This window comes from Typopeltis vanoorti, chromosome 21, assembly GCF_054136105.1.
Source record: "Typopeltis vanoorti isolate ZY-2024b chromosome 21, IOZ_Tvanoo_1.0, whole genome shotgun sequence".
In the NCBI taxonomy this organism is placed as follows: domain Eukaryota; kingdom Metazoa; phylum Arthropoda; class Arachnida; order Uropygi; family Thelyphonidae; genus Typopeltis; species Typopeltis vanoorti.
Window position 1 is genome coordinate 58,580,945 of NC_143569.1, and position 19,669 is coordinate 58,600,613.

A 19,669-nucleotide genomic window follows, 5' to 3' on the forward strand; every position below is an offset into this window, starting at 1 on the left:
TTCCTGGAAAGATCTATGCAAGTGTACTTGAGAAACGGTTGAGAAGAAATGTGGAAGAAAAGCTTGATGAAGAACAAGCTGGATTCAGGCCAAAAGAGGCTGTGAGGATCAGATCTTCACTTTACGACAAATAGTTGAGAAATCATGGGAATATAACAAAGATCTGTATTTAAGTATTGTCAATCTGGGAAAGGCCTATGACAAGGTCCCAAGAGAGAAGCTATTCAATACGCTACAGTTATATGGTGTCAATGGGGCATTATATCAAGCAATACTTAGTCTTTATTTGAGTTGTAAGTCTGCAGTTAGAATTGAAGGAAGGTACAGGAAGATGGTTTAATGTTAAATCTGGTGATAGACAAGGATGTACATTATTCCCTCTGTTATTCATTATCTATATGGATCACATTATGAAGGAAAGTGGTATTAAGCATGATATCAGAATTGGAGATGTTAATGTCAGCTCTTTGCTTTATGCGGACGATGTTATACTTCTAAATAAAATGAAAATAGGCAGAATCGTTGAAAATGTCAACTGCCTTGTGAACGGAGAACCTGTGGAACAAGTAAAACATTTCAGCTACTTAGGCACGATTTTAGCGAAGATGGCAAATTAAATATGGAAATAGACAACAGAATCAACAAAGCTGGTATGGTAGGAAGTCAATTGAATAAATTCATATAAAATAAGAGAGAAATTAGTTGGAAAACTAAATTGTATATTTGTTGGAAAACTAGTATACAAGACAGTGTTCAAACCAGTTTTAACCTATGGATCTGAGAGCTGGGTCAGAAGTAAAACACTTGACCAAAGACTAGAGACCACAGATATAAGAGTCCTGAGAAAGATTAGAGGTGAACAGATGGTATCAATGGCAATATCATATTAAAAACGAGGATATTAGGAAAGAATTTGACATTGTCAACATCCAGGAATGCATTAGCAGAGTTAATCTCAGGTGGTATCGTCACTTAAACAGAATGGGAGAGGAAAGATTAGCAAAACAAGTGTTCTCTGCCAGGTTGGCAGGAAAACGACCCAGGGGAAGACCAAGATATAGGTGGATTGATATGGTACAAAGTGCCTTAGATGATAGAAATATAACTTCTGATAATGTCAGAGTCTTGACAAGTAACAGACTTATTTGGAGGAAAATTGTAGATAGGAAGTTAGTAATGATGTAAATTTTTCATGTAGTACTATCATATCCTGCGATGTACCCCTTAGGGTACATCGCAGGAATTTGATGATGGTTAGGAATAGAATATAGGATTGCATTGATGGACATGGCATTCTTTATGCTGGTCAGCATGAATTTGTAAAAGGAAGGTGTGGTTTTAGTAATTCACTTGAATTTTATGATAATGTATAATTAGATAAGGGAAAATCATATACAGTGATATTCTTGGACTTTTCAAAAGCCTGTATTAGATTACCACATGATAAGTTGGTGTACGAGCTGAAGACGATGGGAATATATGTTATATTGGTTACATGGATCGGGAATTATCTCTCTGAACAATATCAGCAAGTTGTGTATGATGAAGCAAAGTCAAAAAAATGGAGAGTAACCAGTGGCATGGACCTGGGTTCTGTTCTTAGGCCCTGCTGTTTAACTTGTTTGTAAATGATATATCATGTGGACTGTCTGGGATTCTTCTGTTTGCTGATGATTGAAAGTTGGGCAGAATTATAAGTAGCACTGCTGATGTTAATTCCCTTGAAGAAGATTTGAATAGACTTTTGACATGGACAAAGGAGTGAGGTTTTAGTTTTAATATTATTGTGCAAGGTATTACATTTTGGAGTGCAGAAATATAAGGCTTTGTACTATATTGACGATGTTTTGCTGCAGGAAGTGGATGAGATTTGGGAGTGATGGTTAACAGTAGACTGACGTTTAGAGGGTATATTTCAATTGTTGTAAAGGCTCTACATCATTGTGCTGCTATGAAAATAAGTACTCTAACATGTAGGGATAAGGAAGTGATTGTGCCACTGTATAAAGCACTAGTCAGACCACACTTGGACTCTTGTGCTCAGATTCGGTCACTTGGTTTACAATGTGATGTAAAAACACTGCACAGCATTCAGAAACAAGTGACTAAGGCAGTATCACGACTTCAGAATGCTGGCGATGGGTTGAAGAAATGTGGAAGAATGTTGAAGAAAGGTTGAAGAAATGTGGATTGCAGAGTTTGGCAGATAGTAGGAAAAGAGGTGATATGATTGAGATATTTCAGTTAGTGAAAGGATTTTATCATATTAATAGAGGGGATTATAAAAAGAGTAGAAGGCGAGAGGGGAAGAACTAGAGGCCATCTCTGGAAGTTATGTAAGAGGGGGTGTGGGGAGTAGATTTTTTACATGGAGAAATGTCAACGAATGGAATGCATTACTAGAATATGTTGTTGATTCAAGGAGCTTTAAAGATTTTAAGATTCGGTGTGATAAATATGTTGAATGATAAATAAGATGACCAAGATGGTGGTTGAGGGAGAGATATCAAAGAGTGGTTTATTCAGGAGTGGAGTCTAAAAGATGTCTTGTGACTAGTGGAGTGCCACAGGGCTCTGTTCTTGGACCACTGCTTTTCAATTTGTTCATCAATGATATTGGAAAGGATCTGAGAGGAAGTGTTCACTTGTTTGCTGATGATGCAAAGTTGGGTAGAGCAATTGTGAGTGCACAAGATGTCAAAATTTTACAGGATGATTTGGATAGTTTGGAGGACTGGGCTAGGAAAAATGGATGTCAATTTAATGTGGCAAAGTGTAAGGTTATGCACTTTGGGGTGAAAAGAATAGCAGCAGTATATCGCATTGGTGGAATCATACTCCAGGAGATTGATGAGGCCAGGGATTTGGGAGTGTTGGTGGATAGGGAGTTGAAGTTTAGGGGGCACATTGCAAAAGTAACTAAAACAGCTCACCAAATCACTTGGCTTCTGAAAAATACTTTAACATGCAGAGACGAACAAGTTGTTGTTCCTCTGTATCGAGCCTTGATAAGACCCCATCTGGACTTCTGTGCCCAGTTATGGGCACCAGGGTTTCTTCGTGATGGGGAGGAAGTGGAGAGGGTCCAGAGACGAGTGACCAAGATGATAGCAGGTCTGTGGAATGAACCTTATGAGAATAGGTTGAAGATTTGTGGGTTGCAGAAATTGGACGATAGGCGAAGGAGGGGTGATATGATTGAGACATTCAAATTACTGAAGGGTTTTTATAAGATTGATCCAGAAGATATTTTTGAAAATATGACTGGTGGTGGGAGGACTAGGGGCCATGCATGGAAGCTGGGCAAGTGCATGGTTGACAAGGGTGTTAGAGCTAGGTTCTTTACTTGGAGAGTGGTAAATGAGTGGAATAAGCTTCCAGAGTCTGTTGTGGGTGCTACGACCGTGAATGAGTTCAAGGCAAGGTATGATAGATACTGTGTGAATGTTGAATAGTTGTTCTTGACATGATGTTAGGGCCTCCCTCGATGAGTCTGTCGACTCCTTGGAGTTTCCCGGAACAATAATAATAATAATAATAATAATGAACTTTCCACACTGAGTCTGCTTACTTCATAGAAGGTGTAATAATAATATGATATATCACATGGACTGACTGGGGATCTTCATCTGTTTGCTGATGATTGAAAGTTGTTGAGAATTACAAGTAGCACTGCAGATGTTAATTTTCTTCAGGAAGATTTGAATAGATATTTTCTTGGGCAAAGGAGTGGAGGGGATATCTTTTAATATTAGTAAGTGCAAGGTGTTATACATTTTGGAGTGCAGAAATATAAGGCTGTGTACTATATTGACGGTACTGTACTGCAAGAAGTGGATGAGATTTGGGAGTGATGGTTGATGGTAGACTGAAGTTTAGAGGGCACATTACAAGTGTTGAAAAGACTGCAAACCATAGTGTTGCTATGGTAAGACATCTTATACTTTGACATGTTGGGATAAGGAGGCGGTTCTACCACTATAAAGCACTAGTGAGATCTCGCTTGGACTATTGGGCTCAAATTTGGTCTCCTGATTTTCAATGTGATGTTGAAACATTGGAGAGGATCCAGAGAAGAGTGACTAAGATAATATCAGGACTATGGAATGTGGCTATGGAGAGAGAGGTTGAAGAAATGTGGATTGCAGAGTTTGGTGGATAGGAGGAAAAGAGATGACAGAAACCAGGGGCCATCCCTGGAAGTTATATAAAACTGTGGTGATTTTTTACATGGAGAATTGTCAGTGAATGAAATGCATTACCAAACCAGGTGCCATCGCTGGAAGTTATATAAGACTGTGATGAAGAGGGGTGTGAGGAGTAGATTTTTTACATGGAGAATTGTCAGTGAATGGAATGCATTACCAGAATATTTTTTGCAAATTTTTCTACTTGGTTATATCTTAAATTAAAGATACCAAGGAATTATATTCTTGGTTTAATCCTTTGTCCAAGTGTAAGCAAACAGGTTTGCACTGAACTATTTTCAGGCTGGGGCAACTCATATAAAGAAGCTAATGACTTCACATTACTTGCCTTAGTATCCCATAATCCAAAGCACATCTCCTTGCAGACATGTATAATGCTATGACCCTTCCCATAATTATGCATTATAGGAAGGGTCACTATCCAGACTTTTTAGCTACTCGTATATAAAAGTATGACTTCTGCATTACTTCAACCTTAGTGTCACCTCTGGGTCTGGCTCCCACTGACGAGACCTCAGTAAAGGTCAAAACCAATCTGGGTAGTCTGGATGTGCTTTACATTATGGGATACAAAGGCAAGTGCTGTGAAGTCATTAGCTTCTTTATACGAGTTGTCCCCAGTCCTGAAAATAGTTCAGGCACAAACTTGTTTGTTTACACTTGGATAAAGGATTAAACCAAGAATATACTTTCTTAGTATCTTTAATTACCAGAATATGTTGTTAATGCACGAAGTGTTAAGGATTTTAAGATTCAGTCTGATAGAATTGTTGAATGAACCTCCCACCAAAATTCTGCTGACTCCATGGAGGGTGTAATATTTTAACCAAATGGTACTTTAAGCCCAGGCTTGAAAAATTATGCAAACCATTACTTACTACCGATGTAAAAAAATTATGTTCTCCCCTCACTCAATTTTTTTTAACAAAATGTGTGCCATATTGTTAAAAAACAGTTTCCCTAGTGAAAACAACAGGGACCTTGTCTAACTAGGCAACTCCTTAGCCAGCATGAAATTCTGTTATGTTGTACCATCATTTTATTTGTTTAAAGCCAATTGGTTTAAGCCAATAAGAATACAATTTGGTCAGCTAAATCCCAAATTGCCAGCACATCCTCCTTCATTCAGTGTCCAGGTAGATATCTAATAGCATGCACCACAAGGTGAGGATTAGACATGAGGTGAGAAGCCCTGGTCAGTTCTCTCCATTCCTTGAAAGGCTATGTGGAAGTCTCCTCTCAGTAATACAGCTTTGACTTTCACCCTAAAGCACTTCAAGGATATACCATATCATCCATAATAAGTTTATATTGGCAATGTATCATCTACACTCCTTGTATTGAGAATGGGTGGTCTTCATCTGTAGAAGTGCAAATATGGGAAGTCAATTTAAATATTCGTTTATAAGTGATCTGAAATGATATTTGTTGAGTATTTTTTGTATTCTTTAAAATATTACCCTAATGAAAGGAATTATTACTTTTGTGGAATGATCTAATCATTCTTCATTAATGCTTATGAGTTTCTGAATTTTTCATGTAGCTCTAACTATAAAAACTTTGCTATTTATTGTTCATTGTCCCTGTTAGCTTGCTTATTATAAGTTGGGAGGTTTTATTTTTAGTTTTTCGGAATTGTAAATATTAATGGTGAAATTAAGATATATTGTAATTCTGTTTGGAGTATAATATCATTTGAGCAAATGGTTCTAGCTCTCTTTCTCTCTCTCTCTGCCAGTGCAGAGAGAGAGAGAGCTAGAACATTTGTGCAGGATGATGTGTGGTTAATATTAAATTTAGATTATCTGTTAACATGTCTGTGGGTTTTATGTAGCATAAAATAGATCCATATGGAAGTCTGGTAACTAAAGTATCTAAGAATGGTAAATTGGTTGTTTTCAGTTTTTAAAGCAAATGTTTTCTAGGGGGTTCACTATTTAAATGCACAAAAACATATACAACATGTCCTTTGCAGCCAAACAACACATGCATCATCCATAGGGCAGGATTTTATTGAGGTAGAGCATTATGTTTTGTCTTCATCTATATTAAATAAATAAAATAAGTTTTGGAATGGAAGAGGAGAGAGAACCTAGCCATTCCTTCAATTTGGAGGTAGTTTTGTGCCATATGAAATATTCTAATTGCATTACTAATCAAAAATGTGCATTAATGTCAGGTGGGAATTTTTTTTTTTTTTTAATTAGATTAGAGTTAACTTTCTTTAAGTAGTTTCTTTAAGTTAACTTTCTTTAAGATGAAGACATGGATATTAAAAGTTTTAAATTAATTCCAACCAAGTTTGGAATTATTTAATTTCAGTTTATCACTTAAGAAATGTTGAGTTAAGGTATGTGTGATATAAGCGCCTCCGTAGCGCAATTGGAAGAACGACGGTACATTGCGCCCTTCGATTGGAATAGGCCTAAGTTCGATTCTCGTCGCGACGGGAGGAATCTTTATCTGGTCGATTTCAATCGATGGTGAGTTAGCCGATCTCATACGGAGGTAGCAGGGTTTTTTCTCCCGGAAACTCGGGTTTTTCATCCCGCATACATACAAATCGGCCCTTCAGAACACACGCAATTTACAGACAAAAATTACTAGTTGTGGTGGTGTTGGAGGTGGGCGGTAGATGGCGTTGATTCGTAGTAGAGGTAAGGTGTAGAGATAGTTGAAGATGTCCTCCCGCGATGAGTCTTCGGACTCCTTGGAGGTATCAGGAATAATAATAATAATAATAATAATATATTTTGCTAAATTATATGTATAACATCTACTGTCAGTACTACCCAATGCACTTCATCTTTAGGAGATTTATAAGAAAAGCCAGTTTAAATATTGCATCAGAAGTGTACAGGATATATTGCCACTCTTTGGTAGATCTGCAACTAAATGAAGAAAAGAACATCAAAATTATATAATTATGAATCAAATATGGGAAAAGCAGACTTGACATATACTTGACACAATATTTTCAATAATATTGCAAACCAGTTGTTCAACTGACAATTGCTATAAGAGTGGCATGCACTTCAATCCATAATGCCTACTGATATTTGGGTGATAAGTACATATGTGGTGATGCAGAAAATCCAGCTGAGACCTGCTTATTTCATGCATAGCTATATACACTTCTGAAAGGAAGTGTGCTTTGTATTATGGAATACTAGGCAACTGATGTGAAGTCATCAACCACTATATACAAATAGCCTAGTCGCGAAGAAATACATCACGTGCAAACTTTGCTTACACCTGTTTAATCCTTTATATAATTTCTTGGCAAGTTCAGTTTAATTTTATTTCATTTCACTATTCTTTGAAGCTGCTTCCTTTCCCCTGTCTCTTTCACTATGTGGTAGCTCGTATTATCTCTGCTAACAGTTTTACAGGAATATTATTTTTCAACAAACATCTGCTTAATTCTGCCTGGGCTGCTTCTTAATAATGTAGTGATATTCCCATGCTTGGCATCTATCAAGGATTTTTCATTTCTAGAATTTCTAATAAGGTCACTACTCTGAGAAGAAGCAGGCCAGGCAAAATTAATGGATGTTTGCTGATAATGGAATCTCTTTCTACTTTTTTTTTTTTTTAAATATCAAGTCAGTTGTTAAAAATTTACAGGCACCCCCCCCCCGTTGTAAACCTATGTAATACACAAGAATGATTGTGGGCTAAAGATTTTTCATCATCATCCTCAAATTCCTGACATGTACCCTCTAGGGTTGTACAGGATATGATGGTACTACATGAAAAACTTACATCATTACTAACTTCCTATCTACAATTTTCCTCCAAATCAATCTGTTACCTGTCAGGCTTCAACAGTATCAGATCTTATATTTCTATCATCTAAGGCACTTTGTACCATATCAATCCACCTATACCTTCACCTTCCTATGGGTCTTTTTCCTGCCAACTTGGCAGAGAACACTTCTTTTACTAATCTTTCCTCTCTCATTTCTGTCCATACCACCTAAGATTAGCTCTGCTAACAGTGCTAAGTTCTTTCCTAATATCCTCGTTTTTAATATGATATTGCCATTGATGCTATCTGTTCATGTCCCTAATCTTTCTAGGACTCTCATATCTGTGATCTCTAGTCTTTGGTCAAGTGTTTTATTTCTAACCCAGCTCTCAGATCCATAAGTTCAAATTGGCTTGAAGACTGTGTTGTATACAGCTAATTTATTGTTTTGGCTAATTTTTTTCTTATTCCATATTAATTTATTCATTTGACTTCCTACCATACCAGCTTTCTTGATTCTGTTGTCTATTTCCATATTTAATTTACAATCGTCACTAAAAATTGGTGGATTGATATGGTACAAAGTGCCTTAGACGATAGAAATATAAGATCTGATATTGTTGAAGCCTGACAGGTAACAGATTGATTTGGAGGAAAATTGTAGAAAAATCTCCACCTTTCTCACTTCTCCTAAGGACAAGCTTCCACATCTTAGTCATCCAGGTGTCTACCAGATTCCGTGCTCTTGTGGATTATCTTATTTCGGACAAATGGGAAGATCTGCCTCTATTCGGCTAGAAGAACACCAATCTTATTATATTGAATACTTTAAACCTGAAAAGTCTGGACTTGCAGAACATGCCATCTTCATTAGACATAGAGTTCATTGGAAAAAGACAAGAGTTCTTCACAAAAGTCGGTTCCTCATGGAACGTCTTTATAAAGAAACATGTGAAACTCTGCTTCATTCTCCTAACTTAAACAGATCCGACAACTTACATCTGTCTCCTTTATGGAAGATAGTACTTTACAAATCAGCTAATCTTTCCTAACTTTTTATTGTATTGATTTTTTTTTTTTTTAGGAAATTTATTGACCTTTTTCGTTATCTTACACCAGCTACTTAGGTGGCACTTTTTGGAAGTTTAATTTGAGCTTAATATGTATTGAAGATGCCTGTGACACAGGCGAAAATTATACTATTAAATAATCTTTGTACATGAGTTTTTTCCGATATTAATTTTGTATCGATATGTCTACTCACGGCATACCTCTTTTAAAACTTTAAAGTTCTATCTTTTTATAAGAAGTGCATTAGTAAGCCAGAATCAGGCAAGTTATTTGACAAACGAAACAATTTATTCATGCTAAATTTAGGTACATATAAAAGTTAATACTACACATACAAAATTTATCTAGCTCTAATTCACACAAAAAAATTGACATGGAAACAACATAAATTCATGTTTCTGCTTCTCCACCAGATTAATGAAACATCTCTCTCTCTTTAGCTTGATGACTAATGCAACGAATATGCTCACAAATAAATCAGACATGGGAGCAGACTTGTACACACTTTAATTAATTTAACTCAGACTATATATAATATTAAGCTTAACTAAAATGTTGACATACAATTCCCTCTTCAATATATAACATTATCTGATTCCTCATAACTCTGCAAACTACTTCACAAACCGACTTTACTACTGTTCTTTATGCTAACAAACATTAAAATCGGCAATCTTTGCCATAAGTTTCACATCTAGGAAAGTCCTATACAAAAAAATCTTACTTGCTACCTTGTCATCCAGTTCATTACACAAGATCCTAGAGATCGTCGACATGTACCTCTTTCTGAAAAAATCCACAAACGGGCACTAGTTATGACATAGATGATATTTTACACGTGGAGATCATCAAGGAACTTAGCGGTGGGAAATCTGGAATAGGCCGTCACTGCTATTACTACCTCCTATCCTAATGATGATAGGAGGTTCAAGCTTCGGCTGGTGGGACGTGGATCCCCATCTTTGGAACTGAAGGACACACTGGTAACTCCTTGTAGCGAGAGCAGGAACTGAGAACCGGAACAGAAAAGCCTCGATTCTTCCCCCTTTTATTCTGCTCTCCCGACCTTGGACCTCCTACTTCTCCGCCACCCTGGTTGGAGGGGTCTTCTCCACCACCCTGCGCTCGCTGAATTAAGGCAGGAAACCCCGTACTTCGTTGACCTTCATGAGTTGTGATAGCGTCAGGTCTTACATTTTTAATCCCGTCTGAGTTATTTCTTTGTACAGTTTTCTTATTACAATTTATTCTAACATTTTTTTTTTCAGGTTTATTACAGCAAATTTCAGTTAAGTATTAATCAAATTACAAGTATATTTTATTGATTTCATTTCCCAAGTAAAATCGGTATAGAAGAAATTTTATTCTAAATTCCTTCTATACAACATTTTACATGATTTTCCCTTATCTAACACACTCGTTACCTTATCATAAAATTCAAATAAATTGCTAAAACCACATCTCCCTTTTACAAATTCATGATGACCAGCATAAAGAATGCCGTGTCCATCAATGCAATCCTATATTCTCTTCCTAACCAATCTCTCCAAAACCTTAACTTCAACTGCAGTTATACAGACTGGTCTATAATTGGAAACTTTTGTTCTAGAACCATACTTGTGGAGTGGTACTATTTTGTCTTCTTTACATTCCTTAGAAACCCTACCCATTGAAAGACTTTCATTAAATAACCAGGTCAAGGGCATAGCTAACTGTAGTGCACATTCCTTCAGAATATGTTATATGTCATCCATTCCCACAGCGTTATTAACATTAACCCAATCAACAACTGATACACCTCAGATTCTTTCACTTCCAATTCTCCTAATATTTGCCTCCCTTCTATATATTGAACAGCATCATTTACACCAGTATGATATATACTGATAAAGTGCTCGTTCACTAATCCCACTATATTCTTTGCGACGGTCACTCTACTGCCATGAATATCCACTAGTGTCAACCTGCCATAATTATTCTTTCTCTTGCTTGTCATATAGTGGAAAAACTCCCTTGAATTAACATTGGCCTGACCAGCCAATCTCCTCTCATACTGCACCTTTTTTTTCTTTACCATGCTAGTCACCTTCCTAGCTTGCACTTATACTCTTCATGAATCTTATACCTCCTCCATAACCTTTTCTTTTCAAATATAGCTTGTTTGATTTTTTATCCATTTCACTCTTACTCTATTTACTTGTCTAACCCAGTTATGCATTGCTTGTTGTTAGATACTGCCCTATGAATTTCCATGCACTGTCAACATCTTTTCTGCACAGCTCATCTACCCAACATATTAATTCTCGTAGGAAGGCTTATACGTTGGTTATACATGATTTTTAATTAACTTAAGGAATTCACAATGCACATTAGAATATAAATTAAATTAAACTTGAATATATATTTCCAATATTTCGGCAACATCATGTTGCCATCTTCAAAGGAAGGTACTTAAAATAAAGACACGTGCACGCATGCACTACACACAGTAAATGAGAATGAAGGGAGGAAGCTATTGTTTCCCCTAAAAGTACTGATGGTGCCCCCTAGCAGGCTACATAGGTATTCTCGGCCGTTTGGCTGAAGGTCTCCCAAATTGGGGACAGTCTCATGCAACCAAATTTGTTGAGGTTTGGCATGTTTCTTAGGGCTGAGGCTGATTCCATGAAAAGTCTTTCAAATTTGAACCTGCTATGGTTTATTATTGTGGCTTTCTTTCACCGTATTCTGTGGTGTGTATCCAAAGCATGGTCTGCAAGACCAGAGTGGCTATACTGGTGAAAACGGATGTAGTCCTTGTGTTCTGATATTCGCTGTCCTGCCTGTTTGGCCAAAGTAGGACACCTTATAGCTGCAAGGGACTTGGATACACCAGGTAGGGCTAGGGGAAGTGGTTAGTCTTTGTTGGAGTGGATAAGGGATACCAATTTTCTATATAGTCTGTAACAACAGGTCAAATCATGTTTTTTTTAAGATTTTGGTAATTTTTTCTGAGGTGCCTCGGATGTAGGGAATGGTGATGGATTTAAAGTAATCCTTGTTGTGAGGGGGGGGAAGGGTTATGGTTTACTGGTTTCAATATTTTTTGGATTTTTTTTGGGGGGGGGGGGGGCAGCCATTGACTGAGAAAGTGTTGAGGATGTGATTTAGTTCAGTGGTTCGGGATTGCCATTTGAAAAGATTAGTTTAGCCCTGTTGTATAGTGTCATAATAACTCCATATTGTTGTGAGGAGGAGTGGAATTGTTGGTGAATGTATCTGCCTGTATGGGTGGGTTTTCTGTAAACTGAGAAAACCAAGGTTCCATCAGGCTGGCAGGTGACTAGTGTGTCTGGGAAAGGGAGGCTGTTGTTTTCCTCTTTTTCCATGGTGAACATGATTCTGGGATGTTGGTTGTTTAAGTGTGTTAAGAAGGAGAGGAGTGTATCAGAGCTATGTGGCCAAATAGCGAACACATCATCAATGTAGCAAAGCCATATGGTTGGTTTTTGTGGGGCAGAGTTTAAGGCTTTCTCTTCAAAAGTCTCCATACCCGACATATTAAAGCTAATTGACTACAGAGCTTTCCATAATCACCCACCTTATACTTCCACATATATCCATTTTTGGCAGTAATCTTTTCTTGTCATGTTGTACCATCATTTTAACCAATACAATTTGGTTGTTGTGTGTTGTTTCATATCGAAAAGAATAACATGTAAGAAAGTTTTTAAAGTGAATAAAAGTTGAGCAGCTCTCAGATGTGAACTGTAGACTAAAATACACAAAGATTATTGGGAAAAAAATGAAAGAGTTTGAGAACAGGAATCAAACCTTGGAGATTCAGTGGCAAGCTCTGAAGAAAACATTGATTGATTCTGCCAGAGAGGCATGTGGTGAGGTTGTCTGCAAGGATAAAAAATTCAGAACTCCCTGGTGGACATAGGAAGGAAAAGAAGAAAGCATATCAAATGTTCCTGTCAAATAAGTCAGCTTGTGCTCTTAGAGAATATAGAGACAAATGCAAGAATGTAAACACTGTGTAAAACTAGCTAAACAAAAGTCATGGGAGGACTATGGCAAGAATATAGAAAATAAATATCAAGAAGGTGGCAAAATATTCTGGAGGTTGTTGAAGAAGCTTAGGAATGGAGGAAAGAGTGCTGTAAAAGGAGTTAGAGATGATAAAGGTGACATGAAAACAGGAGAAAAAGATATCCATGAAGTATGGAGTAATTACTTTGAAAAACTGCTAAATGAAACAAGCAATGATGACAGCACAGTGGTAAAAAACACTGACCAAGCATGCAGTCAGGAATACATATCCATAGTTGAAGTAGAAAAAGCCATCAAAGGCTTGAAATGTGGAAAGGCAGCAGGAGTAGATGATATTCGACCAGAAATGCTGAAGTATGGTGGTATAAGAGTCTTACAGTGGCTGCACTGCATAGTTCAGAAAGCCTGGACAGAGGGACGAATTTCCGATGATTGGAGTAGAGCTCTCATAGTACCCATATATAAAAAGGGAAATAAAACTGAATGTAAGAATTACAGAGGTATTTCCCTGGCAAGTATACTTGAGAAACGGTTAAGAAGAATTGTGGAACAAAAGCTTGGTGAAGAACAAGCTGGATTCAGGCCAAATAGAGGCTGTCAGGATTAGATCTTCACTTTACGACAAATAGTCGAGAAAGCATGAGAATATAACAAAGATCTGTATTTAAGTTTTGTCGATTTGGAAAAGGCATATGACAAGATGCCAAGAGAGAAGCTATTCAATATGCTGCAGTTATATGGTGTCAATGGGGCATTATATCAAGCAATACTTAGTCTTTATTTGAGTTGTAAGTCAGCAGTTAGAATTGAAGGAAGTACAGGAAGATGGTTTAATGTTAAATCTGGTGTGAGACAAGGATGTACATTATCCCCTCTGTTATTTATTATCTATATGGCTCACATTATGAAGGAAAGTGGTATTAAACATGATATCAAAATTGGAGATGTTAATGTCAGCGCTTTACTTTATGCAGATGATGTTATACTTCTAAATAAATCCGCTACAAGTCTGCAAGATTCTCTGATTAAATTGAATAGCTGTTGTAATAGATATGTATGAAGGTCAGCAATAAAAAGACAAAGACAATGAAAATAGGCAGAATCATTGAAAATGTCAACTGTGTTGTGAATGGAACAAGTAAAACATTTCAGCTACTTAGGCACGATTTTTACTGAAGATGGTAAATTAAATATAGAAATAGATAACAGAATCAGCAAAGCTGGTATGGTGGGAAGTCAATTGAATAAATTCATATGGAATAAGAGAGAAATTAGTCAGAACAGTAAATTAGTATACAAGTGTGTTCAAACCAGTTTTAACTTATGGATCTGAGAGCTGGGTCAGAAGTAAAACACCTGATCAAAGACTAGAGACCGCAGATATGAGAGTCCTGAGAAAGATTAGAGGTGAACAGATGGTATCAATGGCAATATCATATTAAAAACGAGGATATTAGGAAAGAACTTGACATTGTCAGCATCCAGGAATGCGTTAGCAGAGCTAATCTCAGGTGGTATGGTTACTTAAACAGAATGGGTGAAGAAAGATTAGGAAAACAAGTGTTCTCTGCCAGATTGGCAGCAAAACGACCCAGAGGAAGACCAAGATATTGGTGGATTGATACAGTACAAAGTACCTTAGATGATAGAAGTATAAGATCTGGTAATGTTGGAGTCTTGACAAGTAGCAGACTGATCTGGAGGAAAATTGGAGATAGGAAGTTAGTAATGATGTAAATTTTTCATGTAGTACTATCATATCCTGTACACCCCTTGAGGGTACATGGCAGGAATTTGATGATGATGATGATCTTTTCTTGTTTCATCACTTCCCAAACAAGTATACCTCATGATCACTCTCACCAACTGGTGGCAGTGTTAATACCTCATTAACAACTAGATGTTTTGAAATTATCACCAAATCTAAAACATTAAAGCCTCTATTTGCTTAAGCCACATGTTGCTTAAGATATTTAACTCTCAAAAATTCAACTAACTCTCTCTCCTTGTTTCCATACATAATTTCCTCCTTTCATTCTATATTCCTGTAATTAAAGTGTCCCATCAAAATCACCGTCCTTTTACATGCCCAAGCAATTTGCATAAACATTTTACAATCATTATTCTCTGCATTTCATCGCAATTTCAAATTCAAACTGCACAGATTCAAAATCTGTGCATGTACTATCAACTTCCACACCTTGTGGACATAATTCCTCTTCAATCATTGACAGCAATCCCCCTCTCCTCCTCTTTTCATCTTACTATCGTCCTGGAAAATTATATAACCTTCCATTTTTATTCCCAATATCAAATCCTCCTCAGACAACCAAATTTCACTTATACCAATTATCTTTGAGCATACTGACTCAATCAGTGCCACAAACTGTGTTAACTTATTTCAAATACTCCTTACATTTGTGTACAAACATAACAATCTCTGTGTCTTTGAAGCCATTCTGCCAGCACCAACATCCTGTATTCTATCTGCTATACTAGACTTCTCTCTTCTGTCTGACCATTCCTGTTTCCCTGATCCTGACTTCCATTTATACCTGTCTCATCCTCACCTTTATGCATTCCATTTGCTGCAACTACATCTTCAACCTTGTATCCATCTTCTTCTGTTATACAATCTATTTAGCTGTGCTATTCTTCTTCTTCACAAATAGACTCCGATCATTTGCTACATTAACTTCTTGATTTTGTATCTTCTTAGAAAACAATAGCCTTTTTAAATGTCCAACACCAAACCTATTCAAATGCAATCCATCAACTTTAATCCATTCCCACTTTCCTTCAAATTCACTCTATAAATATGGTAGCTGCATTATTAAAAATAAAAAAGCATAGACTAGATATAAAGACATTATTGACCTTAGCAGTGTCCTGTTTAGCATGGAAATGTGTTTGGTAGAATTCACAATTCCACCAAAATTTATGTACATATAGACAAGTGGAGTTTCAGTTGTGATAGGGGATCATTCATGGTAAGTTCAGTCACCAATTTTAATGTGCTAAGAGTCCATTCCTGTAGCAAAGAGTGGCTGATGTGACCAGATCAGATTTTTGGACACCTTGAGGGCCATCATTCCTGTTAGTGTTAAGAGTTAATGATAACTTCAAGGTGTCCACAAATCTGATCTGCTCATATCTGCCACTCTTGGTTGGCAAAATGCCAACCAAGACTAGGCTCATTTATCCATACCAGGCATTACCATTTTATAATTAAAATAATAATAATATTGCAGCTATCATATTTCCATCAGTCAGGACTTTTTTTTTATGCAAAAACAATAACTTGTATAATTTACCCTATTCAATTTTTATATATATATATTTATTTATTATGTATGATAGTGCATTTCTTTCAAAGTTTTAATTAATTGGATTTTAGTATATTTTTTTCATTAACTAGATTTTTAATTTAAATGTAAACAGTATGGCACCTGCTTAGTATAAAATAATAGGTATTTAGCATAGTTGACTCTTACTATCATATAACAAATTACCAGAAAGTCTCATCCCAAGCTCCCTAGCATTAGCACATTCTAAATGGAATTTGCTACAGCAAACTAATGTATGCCCACAGATACGAGACCCTTCAACACTTCTGCGCATGTCAGAAGAAGGCGAATCCATTCCGATAATAATGTAATTAATCAGTCTTGTCGGATGAGTTGTTTATTATTACATGTCGGAAAATTAACTTTTCTTTTATGAACATTGTAGTTTTTAACGTAACTAACTATTTTGCTTGTATAATACTTAGAAAATTTTACGTATAAAGCACGTGATTTTGCGTGTTGGTGACCAATTCGTGCATCAGCTTATTTCTTTTTCCCCTTCAACATGAATTGATTCTTGGCAAGTTGCAGACTGGGGTCTCAGATCTGTGGTCGGACAGTATCTACTACAGCATATTATTCCTGTGATCCCTAGAAATTCATTATAGTGAAAGTCAACTATATTCACCCCTTTTTTTTATATGTGGTTCATTTCTAAGTCGGAGCCTTTTAGACTGGTTTCTGCATTGATTGGGATTTTCATATTTTACAGACATATTTCAGGTGTTACTAGTATCAGAAAAAACTTAAAGAAAGAATTCCTCTTAGTATCAGGAAGGTAGAGTATAAATATGAATTTTTCATTTTGTATTAAAATTGAAATAATTTTGCTTTTAATTCTATTCATATATTTTTTAATTAAAGAATATATTTCTTGTTTTAGCTGACAAAATTTTACATTGTGTAGAAAAAGAATAGAAATTCATTCACTTAATATTTGGGTTTTGCTTTATTTGGTAATCCATAAGCAATTCATTCCTTTTCTGAAAGCCTGCAAATACTAGTAAGTGCAAATATGATGATTTTGACTTATTTAGATGATTTTTTGTTTGTCTGGTGTTTTTAGCTGGTTAAAAATTGGATAATATGTAATTATTTGATTTAAATTTTTTATATGAAAAGTCTGTCCTTGTATCTGAAAAGATGGTTCTCAAATCTAAAGCTAAATTATACTGCATTAAGATTTAGATTAAATATATACACAGTTAATTCAGTTAAACTTATATTTGAATCTACCCCATATATATATATAAAATAAGCCTTTTTATGTCACGTTTGTATGTCATGTTTTGAAACTTGGGCTACCCTGAGTGTCGAGTCATCAGAATTCAAGGAGAACCGGCCTACCAGTCCGGAACTCTGGGGGCGAAACCCCCCCCCCTTTCGAGTCATCAGAATTAAAGGAGAACTGGCCTACCAGTCCGGAACTCGGGGGTTGGGTGCCAGTGGGGGTGGGAACCCTCCCCCTATAGAGTCAGAATTCAAGGAGAACTGGCCTACCAGTCCGGAACTCAGGGGTTAGGTGCCAGGGGAACGGAATCCCCCTTTCGAGTCTTCAAAATTCGAGTCATCAGAATTCAAGAATTGGCCTACCAGCCCAGAAACTCGGGGGGGGGACCCCTTTCAAGTCGTCAGAATTCAAGGAGAACTGGCCTACCAGTCCGGAAACTTGGGGGTTGGCACCATAGGTGCCAGGGGGTGTAGCCCCCCCTAGTGTTATAATATAATATTGTTTTTACTTTGGTAATGCTTTTGATTTTTAAAGAATAGAATCTATCAGTGTTAAATTACTCTATGGTAAAAGATTTTTTTTTATTATTACCCAAGACCCCATGGAGTCAAAGACACATTTGGACTTATTTTACTACAATAATGGTATGAATGCTGATAACCGTGAGCAATTATTATAATATAACTCTACTTCAGTTATTTCTAATTCAACCTTCTGACCAGGCCCTCTGAATTAGGCAGTGTAGCCACTGCAAACATTTTATATCTCCATATATGAGCATTTCTGGTTACAGATAATTTACTCCACCTACCTTTTCATATTTCAAGTTTATGACAGCTTTTAGTACCTCAAGTATTGATATGTACTCCTGTTGGCATTTCTCTTGAAAATTTTCTACTAGTTCTGTCACTACTTGTTTCATTTAAGTCTTTCACAGTAATGACTCCAGACATCTAGTATATCCTTTTCCTCAGTTTCATGTTACCTTTATCATTGATATCTTTGATTCCTTTTACAGTACTCTTTTCTCCATTGCCACACTTTTTCAATAGCATCCAGAATAGTTTGCCACCTTCCTGATTATTTTTGAGTTTCTTATTCTGCTTTGAAATAATGTGGGATTTAATATCCCCTTAATTTAAATAATGTTACATCGCCAAATTGAAGCCTATTGGCTCTTTTATTTTAAGTAATTTCTGGGTGCACCTTTTTTTGACAACTCGGATAGCAACGTATAAAAGTTCTTTTCGCTATAACCTCAGTATTACCTGGTCTACCTACTCACTGATGGGACCTCAATAAAGGTTGAAACCGGTCTGGGTAGTGACCGTCCACCATAATGTATAGCATCATACATCTCCTAGGAGATGTGTTTACATTATGGGAAATACTAAGAATAGTGATCAGAACTTTCCCCACCTTTGCAGCAAGTTGCCCTAGTGTTGAATTATGTGCTTTAGCTTATGCTACAATTTGCCAAAACTTTTATAGTTGCTATATTTGGCATGAAACTGTTTGATTCCTATCTTTGAGTTTCTTATTCGGCTTTGAAATAATGTGGGATTTAATATCCCCTTAATTTAAATAATCTTACAAGAACAGTATTTAAAAAAAGTTTTAAAAATAATTAAAGTTGAGCAGCTTTTTAAAGGAGCATGTAGACTCAACCATGCAAACATTATTGAAGAAAGAATGAAACAATTTGAAAACAAGAACCAAAAAAAAAAACATATATTTTATTTATTGACTATTCAGGAATTTAAGAATTATGATAGTGAAGCAAAAATAGTATTTCTTTATTTATTGTTATTAACAAGGAAAAAGAATATTGATAATTTAAATTTATTGAAATATAAAATGGAAATAAAAGAAAGTTTTTATCTATAGAGAAAATATAAGCATTGTATGCGTGTGTTTTGTCACGGATTTTGTTAAAAAATAAAAAACGTGTGTGTTTCAGATGGAGCATTATTTCTGGGAGTGAATTTTTTTTTTTACTTTGAACCAGAACAATTTACTCTAACTA

At 36.2% G+C, this 19,669-nt stretch overlaps 1 protein-coding gene across 4 annotated transcripts in view; it reads left to right on the forward strand.

Annotated features, from left to right (window-relative positions):
• The window catches only part of LOC150094880 (diphthine methyltransferase), a 154,600-nt gene that overhangs the window by 129,784 nt on the left and 5,147 nt on the right, over nt 1-19,669 (forward strand). For all 4 annotated transcript variants that reach the window (XM_090411429.1, XM_090411431.1, XM_090411430.1 and 1 more), the window contains exon 6: nt 17,125-17,190. In XM_090411429.1, coding sequence (XP_090267555.1) covers nt 17,125-17,190 — 66 coding nt within the window. The remainder of the gene's footprint in view (nt 1-17,124; nt 17,191-19,669) is intronic.